Consider the following 10,000-nt stretch of genomic DNA (forward strand, 5'->3'; position numbering starts at 1 on the left):
TACCTCCATCCACTACAAACACACCAACTCACACTCATACCTAGACATCTCCTTCTCTCACCCTACCCACACCAAGCTCTCCACCCTCTACTCCCAATTCTTCCGTCTGCGTAGGCTCTGCAGCGATAACCATGACTTTCAGACTCAGTCTCAACTCATGGCGCACCGCTTCATCCTTCGTGGATATCCCCTCACCACTATCTACACCGCCATTGCCAGAGCACATTCCGTGTACCGTGCCTTTGCTCTCTCTCCTCGCACCTGCCCAGACGCTGCCCGTCTCCTGTTTTCCCCTCACCTACCTCCTCTCCACCCTGCCCCTCCAACGCACCATTTTCCGAGCCTTCCGGTGACTCCAGCCCGACTCGCACATCAACCCCTTTCTTCCTTCAAATGAGCCAAAAACCTACGTGACCTCCTGCACCACAGTTTCTTCTCTAACCCCACCTCCCTAGCTAGCTAGTTCCCCTGCTCCCGCCCACGCTATCGCACTTGCTCCTACCACCACCTAACAAGCACCCATCATCGTCCCTATCATGTCACTGACTCCTTTACCTGCACTTGTAGCAATGTCATTTACTGCATATCCTGCTGTTTCTGTCTTCTCTGTATATCGGTCAAACGGGACGCCGCTTGGCCGACCGGTTCGCGGAGCACCTCCGAGACATTAGACTCGGCAATGACACCCCGCACTATTTCCGCTCAACCGGTCATTCATTACAGCACCTGTTTGTGTTCGGATTGTATTTGCACAGAGGCCATCCAGACTCCCGATTTCGCCATGAACAGGATTTAATTTTCTCTTTTCGCTCCTTTACTCCACATGGGCTCAACTCCCCTCCCCTCTTCATCTGACTCCCCTCTCCTCTCTTCATCTGATACCCACTTCCTCTCTTCACTCCTACCTACCTCCCTTCATTGATACCTCCTTCATCCACAGCACACCCCACACATCCCACTCCCACATACCCCACACTACCCCACACTAAAACACCCCCACCTCCCACTTCATCACTCACCCACCATAATTCCCCCACACCGCCACACCACACCACACCACACACTACCACACTACATCATACCACTACACACCACTCCGCAAACACTAGCACTGACCAATTCCCAGCACCCACACATTACTGACGCACACATTTACACACGCACATATCCACACGTCAAAGTCCCCAGCCCTTATCCACACGCACACACACTCTCACATACACACACCTTTTTTCTGTGATCGCCGGTACTTTATTTCCCGCTTCTTCCTCGCTCCCCTCTCCACAAGTTTTTTTTAAATTCTCTCTCAGTTTATTTTCTCGTGCCCCTTTCTATTGAAGGGCATAGGCTCGAAACGTAAACTTTCTCACCTTCCCGAGCATCAAACTAATACACCTGTTTGTTGTTTATACACCTGTCTTCTCTTTTTGTTTTTTTTTGTAAATTTCAACTATATATATATATATATATATATATGTGTATATATATGTGTGTGTGTGTGTGTGTGTGTGTGTCTGTGTGTCTGTGTGTGTGTGCATGTGTGTGTCTGTGTGTGTGTTTGTGTGTATGTGTGTGTATGTGTGTGTATTCATATATTCTGTTTCGATGGAAGGGAGAAGGGTCTATACAATTTCAATAACAGTTGGAATATATATTTTCTTATATGACCTGAATTTCTTTTTCGCAACTTTTATTGGTATTTCTATAACGCCTACGTTATTTTTGGGTGTGTGAGTGGATCTGTTTATATGTGTAGTATGAAGTACATTGGAATAATGTAAATGTAACATGTCCATAAAAATATCTTTCTGTTATGAGAGAAAGGTGCAATGTGAGAAAGGTGCAATGATGTAAATGGTAGAACGTTGGTCTCAGTGCTCTTGTATTCAAATCTAATCGTAAGCGACTGTATTTAACGTCACATCGATTCTAAGCTCCGCTTTACAATTTGCTACCTTGACAAATTTTGATAGTATTCAATTTTTATACATTACAGTTTTATCGTTTTCAATTAAAAATTTCGAGTATAACAAAACTATTTTCAAGATTGGTTTTATTTGAGTATCTGTACACCTGACTGATGTTGCTTTTGTAAAGATTCAGCTATCATGCACACACACCACACCACACACACACACACACACACACACACACACACACACACACACACACACATACACACAAACACTATCTCTCTCTCTCTCTCTCTCATTCAAATAAACATGCGCACTCACTCATATTTTACAACCACCCTATGAAGCAACAACAGATTCATTATTGGAGAAAATTTACATTTAATTACCTATTAAGTCAATTTCGGAACAGATCGGAATAATTAGCTCCAATAAAGTAGTGCAGTTCTTTAGTAGGTTTCGTTAGCTTTCATTAACTTTCATTGATTGCAGATGAAGAATGCTCCGTTAAAGGTAAACTATTGATGGATGGACACATTTCTTTGTTGGACTAATGATTTCTAACATACAACAAGACCCCTTTAAACTTGCTTTCTTCATTTCATCAGCATCCCCAACAGTGCCTGTAAAATTGCCAAGGAGTGAGACAAGTATTTCTCAACCACATACTGGTGTCTCAAAAAGAAAATATAGTGATACCTTGTGTATTATTGATCATAAGCCTGCTCGACCAGAGTGCCATAGGGACTAAAACAGCTTTTCCTGTCGTTTCAAATCAGCCATACACTCTGGGCCTTGCTACTTGCCTCATCAAAACTTTCAATCTCTCTTTTTTCAAACGTGTAGCCCAACCTATGAAAATAATTATCTCAAAATAACCAAAATAACTTAGAGAAGAGGAACAGTCAATTAAATTAACATCAGTATCTCATTTGGTATTTATTTTATGGAACCTCAAAACACGAAAGACAAAAAGTGATTTTTGAAAAGGACTTAGCTAAATATTGCAGTGTATTTCGTCCGGTCCTCTACCAGTTTTGTCATCCACCGCTGCTTATTGGAATAACAAGAATGTAGCGAAATTACATAGTCTGTTGTTATATGATCGTTATTTTTTATACATTCTAGGTGAATGAAAAACAGAGTAGCTCCTAGCAGTATTAGAAACTTATTACCACATTCGACTCTTTCTCCTGTTTGACTGCCTTCAGTATTAATACTGATTTTTTTTTAATGTTGATACAAGAACTTGCATTTTAAAAGAGATATGTAGTAAATTGAATTGATAGTAGTCTATCAGTCGGCTTGTGAAAGGAAAATCGATTGGAACTCAAAAGACAAACAGCGAAATACTACAAAGTATTTAGTGCAGTTGTTATTTTGATAGATGGCCGAAAGTATTTTGCGCTACCATATCGTTCCTCAAAAGTCACACTCGCTAACCGTCAGCGCTTTTGTCGTACTCCTTTCCGTTTCGGTCTGGAATATTTCACTGGTCCCGATATCCTGCTTGTCCTTGTTATTCTGGTGAGGCTTGTGTGTGTTTTGTATCAGTTCCAGTCCCTGTATTCTGTATACTTCAAATTAACATTTTCATTTTCAGTCGAACCTAATCTCTCTCAAGAGTATGTCTTATGCTACGATCCTTTCCTAATAACACTAAGCAAGCGCAACACATGCAATCAAACACATGCAAATACACAGACACAGACACAGGCACACAGGCACGCACACACACACTCTCTCTCTCTCTCACACACACACACACACACACACACACACACACACACACACGCACGCACACACGCACACACACACTTACAAACAAAGCACAAGCTCACACATTTCGGAGTAGTAGTCTAGCGAGTGACTTAATCGCCTGAAGTGGTGAGTTGAAACTGATGTAATTACATCGTGGAAAGCTCATTCAAGCAATTTAATAACAGGCCAAACTGTTAAACTTTCTTTAAATATATTTCATTGGCTGTCAAATTTTCGTTGCTCAACTGCGACCTAGCGTTACAGTCCCACAAAAGGATTTAGTCTCCCATCAAGTTTCACAATTATTTGATTGCATATTATTACTATGGAACTCCAGCTGTCTTTACTGGCAGCTGGAGTTCCATTATTGGAAGAGAAGAAGTTTATGGTAGTAAAAGCTTGCTGATGTGTGATGGTTCGGGATTCAAGGAATTTCATTGTTTGTGTAGCCCAATAAATAATGTCGACACAAAGAAAATAGCAGAGTTATTGAAGTGACAAAAATCACTCAGTAGTTGAAAGAGGTGACTGGTGTGATGCTGTTAAATGGGTGAGACAGGGACGGACAATGAACAAAGTGAATACCCTGCCATAATAACAAAACAGGTGAGATAGGATCAACAGAAAAATTCAAAATATTGATTTACAGAAGCGTTCGATTAAGGCAATAGTGTTAAGAAGCTAATATACATGGCCTGCAATGGGAGATCACTGAAGAAAGGTGCAGGCATAGGTGTATGGTTAAGAAGCTTGCTTCCCAACTACATAGTTTCGGATTCAGTCCCACTGCGCAGCACCTTGGGTAAGTGTCTCCTACTAAAACTCTTAATCGACCAATGGCTTGTGAGTGAATCTGATAGACGGAAACCGTGTGAAAACCGGCTGTATATATATATATATATATATATATATATAATATATATATATATATATATATATATACAAAAATAAGCAACAAGAATGATTCCGGTAATTTAGTACAATTGTTTCATACTACAACATTTTATTAAAAGCTATAAATATTACAGCAGATTCAAGATGCTGAGTACTCTTCAGCTAATTTATATAGGTTTTCCAATAACATAAAAGCTTTCAAATCAAGTAATAACATTTTAGGGAAGGTGAACCACACAACCTCATATGTTCCTAAAATTTATATCTACATCTTTATCTGTATATTTACCTTCCCTAAAATGTTATTACTTAATTTGAAAGCTTTTATATTATTGGAAAACCTATATAAATTAGCTGAATATTACTCAGCATCTTAAATCTGCTGTAATATTTACAGCTTTTAATAAAATGTTGTAGTATGAAACAATTGTACTAAATTACCGGAATCATTCTTGTTGCCTATTTTTGATTATAATCACCCCGCAAATTTTTATGGGTAACACCATACAAAATTCTGGTGCATCTAAATTAAGTACCATATTCATTTGAATCTAAATTGTTGCTGAACTTATATATATATATAGAGAGAGAGAGAGAGAGCGAGAGAATGATGAAAGTTAATAAAACTGCTTGGGTTTGATATACAAGATATATGTACATGTACACATGTAAATATGTGAAAGCACATGGCTCAGTGGTTAAAGGTAGTGAGTTCGATTCTTGGACCGGGTTGTGTGTTGTGTTTTTGAGCAAGACACCTTATTCACGTTGCTCCAGTTCACTCAGCTGTAGAAATGAGCTGCAACGTCACTGGTGCCAAGCTGTATCTGTCTTTACCTTCCGATTGGATGACATTGGTGGTTTGGAGGGGAGACGCTGGTTTGCATGGTCGATTGCTGGTCTTCCATGAACAACCTTCCCTGGACTTGTGCCTCGGAGGGGAATTTTTCTATGGTCATGCAATCCTATTGTCATTCATAACCGAAGGCGGTCTTTACTCCTTACATGTAAATAGAGAGAAAGCACAATTTTCAGAAGATGAATATTCAAGTATAGATATCTATATGTTAACAGAACCTGAAAACCAGTATTGCTTTACTTATGTCCTCGTAACATAGCAGTTCATCAAAAGACCAATAGAATATGTACCAGATTTAAATATAAGTACTGGGATGGGTTTGTTCGCTTAAACCCTTCAGGGTAGTGCCCTAGCATGACCGCAGTCCAATGTATGAACCGTAAAAAATAAAAAAAAAATTGAGGAACGTATGCACCAGGTTCGGGAGCCGTTTTGATACACGCACATATATGTGCATGTGTGTGTGTTTTTGTGCGTGCACACATTATTATGCATTATAATACAGGTTGAAAGTAGTTGGAGAACCCCATAATTAACGAGCGTTTCGTGAACTTGAAGTCCTGAATTCAGATCTTTCCATTTTCTTTTTGTCGACATTATTTATTGGGCTACACAAGCAATGAAATTCCTTGAACCCCGAACCATCACACACCAGCAAGCTTTTACTATCATAAATTTCTTCTCTGCCAATGATGTTACAGACAGCTGGAGTTCCATAATCAAATGTGCTTTTGTTATTACTATCCCGCTTTTCATTTTATTCTCTGTTTCAGATTTAGTATATTTATTACCATATTATTCGATGTGTTGTTCCTTTTCATCGCATTCACTTAAATTTCAAGTAGGTCAGGCATGCGTTTTGAGGTTTTCATGTTTGCTGCTTGCTTGTCCAGTAAATGTTGCTCTATCAATCGTTAGATACAGCGTACTCGTATAAATACAAATTTTCTCAAACATACTACAAAAGCAAGAAGCGGCAGTTTGTCATGCAGTGTTACATCGTTTCACGTCTGCGAATGAATGAGTCTTTCCATATCAATAAATGATACATTTTTCTAATTAATAATCATTTATGTTCACAGTTTCACCGTTTTTCTTTCTGGTTCCATGGATTATTGTCAGAATCGTGTATGAAAATTTTTTGTAAGTTCTTTTATTTTTCTTTACTTTGTTCATTGTCATTTTTTTGTTCTTCCCTATATTTCAGCCGTAATTAAAAAAAAAAAAATTCTGTGAACTTAATACTAATATTTCATCATTTACAGAACATTAATTTTTAGAGCATACTATTCTTTCTCCCACTCATCATTCTTAATATTAGCAACGACTACTTAATAATTGTTTTATCATAACCACAAGGCTTTGCTACAATGATAGGAATTTTGGTGGGGAATGGTTAGCAGATTAAATTGATGCCATTGCTGATTAGCACTAATGAAGTACCAAAAAATGGCACTTTAATTTATCGAATAGAGGAAAATCAAAGTAGACCTTGGTGGGATTTGAACTTAGAACATAAAAAGCCAGAACAAATGCTGCTAATATTGCAAGGCATACATGTTTTCCGATCCTTTAATGGTTGCTAATTTGAGTCATCCCATAAATAATGTGGTTTTTTCATTTGAATGAACTAAAAGTTGGAGGGGGACAGGATAAACTACCTGCATCAACTTGCTATAAAAGAAGATAATAATTTTACCTTGTGCTTATTCTTAGTGTAAGTTTTGAACAGTGCAATTCGATTTTAACAGTTATTTTTCAGAGCTACAATGAAAGCGACAAAGGAGAATATTCGGCATATTTTACTTTATGAGTTCAATAAAGGCAACAACGCAACGGAAAGTGCGAAGAATATTAATGCAGTATATGGGGATCAGACAATAAGCATAAGCCAGTATCAACGGTGGTTCCAGAAATTTCGAACAAGAAACTACAGCATAGAAGGTGGGCTTCGTCCTGGAAGATCTGTAGAGCCCGACGAGGACGTCCGAGGAACTAGCAGAGAAGCTTGGATTTGGTCATTCAACCATTCATTGATACCTGCTTGCCATCAGAAAAGTCAGCAAATTGGGTTAATTGGTTCCCCACAAACTAACTGTATCTAATCGCACGCAGAGAGTGAATGTGTGCTCTTCTTTGCTGTCACGTTTTGGATCGAATAGTGACTGGTGACGAGAAATGGATCTCTATGAAAATGCCAAGCGTCGAAGAGGAGAAACATCGGCACCCCAGGTGATATTATCTGTTTGATGGGATATGAAAGGTTTAGTCCACTTTGAACTTTTAAACCCAAACCGCACGATAACAAAGGAGATCTACTGTGAGCAGCTCGAGCGGCTTAAGCCAGCGCTAGAAGAAAAACGACCATCTTTGATTTCAAGACGAAAGGTGTTCTTCCATCAGGATAATGCTCGGCTACATACAGCGAGAATGACATTCCAAAGGCTGGAGCCACCATATTTGCCGGACATTGCCCCATCTGATTATCATTTATTTCGCAGTCTTCAAGGTCAGAACAGTACTGGAGGAGTATTTTCTTGTCACGGACAAGTGAATTTTGGAAGAGGGGCCTTGCAAGTCTACCAGACGGATGGAAGAGCATTGTAGAAAATGAAAGAGAATACATTTTAGGTTAAAAAAGAACTTTGTTTATCTTAATTTTTTCGACTCACCATAATCTGAGTTTAAATACCATCGAGGTCGACTTTTTCCTTTCAGCTCCTCGGGTTCAGTAGAATAAGTACCAGTTGGATAGTGGGGGTCAATGTAGTAGACTAGCGCCTTCTCCCCAAATTTTAGGCCTATAGTAGAAAGAATTATTTAAAACTACATTCAGAAATGTACATTTATGGTAGTTCCACTCATACAGCGAGTGAAGACCCACGGGCTAGGGTGGTGTAGAGCGCACTTTATTTTTCCCCGCCTGTTATCAACCTTAGTATGGTACTCCAAAGGGTTACCGTCGATATCCATTACATGAGATGCGATATAAAACGACTGATGCCTTTTCGATGTTTTTGCTTCAGTATGTGAAAACATTTCGCTACTACTATTATTAAAAGTCTGCCATTTGACGTTCTGATATATTACTGTTCTATCTTGCTTTCTATGATCAACACATCTGGATCATATCTGCTGCACCACTTCCTCATTAATGTGTTTATGAGTCACTGGTTCACATTTTGAAGAACAATGTCGTGTATCCTTCCCCTCCACACTATTAACGATAAGTTTCAACCTCTCTGTGTCCTTAAACTTTATTTCAACAGTAATGGAGAAGAAATTATGATGTCCTCACTTTTAGGAGTCCTTTTCTTGCTGCTAGTTGTAGTAGTAGATGCTTATAAGAACGTCAGTGAACAGGTTTGACATGTTAAAGGAAATATGTTTTGTACAGCCTCCCCCACTTATTTAATTTGGTGCCGACTAGTTCGTCAGGTGGATCGAAAAGATAGAATCCTTGAATGCTGTGAATATGCCTACTAGCAATCGGTCATATAAGGCTCAATTAAAAATTGACCGGAACGGCAAACATACAAAAACGACGATCTTTTCAGCAACTGGATTAAATATTATTCCCGCAGTTGTCCCTACTGTATATGTTGATGGGAAAGCATTAAAAACTGTTTCCTCATTCACTTATCTTGGTTCCATTGTGTCCAATGATGCGAAGATGGATAAGGAAATCGAGTCCAGAATCGGGAAGGCTAGCTCAACTTTCGGTAAGCTTTATCACTGGCTATGGCGCAGCCAAGATGTATCGTTGAAGGTGAAAGTCGATGAATATAAGTTGGTGGTCTTGACAGCATTGCTTTATGGTGCTGAATCTTGGACGGAAAGTACATCAATCAAGTTGACACTTTTCAAATGCGATGCTTGCGTACTATCTCCAACATAAAGCCGAGTGACCATATTCATAACAGTGAGGTACTTACAAAATGCAACATATCAGGTATTGAAGCCATTCTCATCAAAATACAACTTAGATAGTCAGGTTATCTCTCACGTATGAGTGCCATCAGAGTTACGAAGCAACTTCTCTTTGGTTAATTCCCAACAAGAAGGTCAGTTGGAAGGCCACTCTTGTGCTTCAAAGATAAACTAAAAGACAATTTGAAATGATGCAACATTCCCTTTTCTTTCCCGGAAAACAAAGCATCAGAACACACGACTTGGCGCCAGTCCTGCTTTTCCTCAGTTAAAAAATTAGAGTAAAATCGACTTGAAAGCACGCTGGCAAAATACTGCTCCTCTAAATGGAAACCTTACCTGTCATTGTGGTTTTGTGATATAAAGCAAAACAGTCCTAGCCATCAACTCAAGAAAATACATAGTAAATAATCCAGAAGCACTCAAACAAACCTATTCCATTTGCAAAATGGTTTGCAATGCATTAGCAGGCCTCAAGAGACACATTCATGCCTATATAGAACATGATCAACGGTTTATTTTACTGAACTCTCATTCGCCGTTCACGACAAAAGAATCCACCGTATATATATATATATTGTTACAGTTTAGCTGGTGCATTTCCCGGTGACCCACATTGGAATTATGGTTCCGGCATGTCTAG

The 10,000-nt window shown here is 39.1% G+C and overlaps 1 protein-coding gene across 3 annotated transcripts in view; it reads left to right on the top strand.

The window, feature by feature from the left end:
- The window catches only part of LOC115216136 (parathyroid hormone/parathyroid hormone-related peptide receptor-like), a 143,037-nt gene that overhangs the window by 73,599 nt on the left and 59,438 nt on the right, over positions 1 to 10,000 (top strand). For all 3 annotated transcript variants that reach the window (XM_036502515.1, XM_036502522.1, XM_036502530.1), the window contains one exon: positions 6,510 to 6,570. In XM_036502515.1, the coding sequence (XP_036358408.1) occupies positions 6,510 to 6,570 (61 nt within the window). The remainder of the gene's footprint in view (positions 1 to 6,509; positions 6,571 to 10,000) is intronic.

Source organism: Octopus sinensis, linkage group LG1, assembly GCF_006345805.1.
Source record: "Octopus sinensis linkage group LG1, ASM634580v1, whole genome shotgun sequence".
NCBI lineage: Eukaryota > Metazoa > Mollusca > Cephalopoda > Octopoda > Octopodidae > Octopus > Octopus sinensis.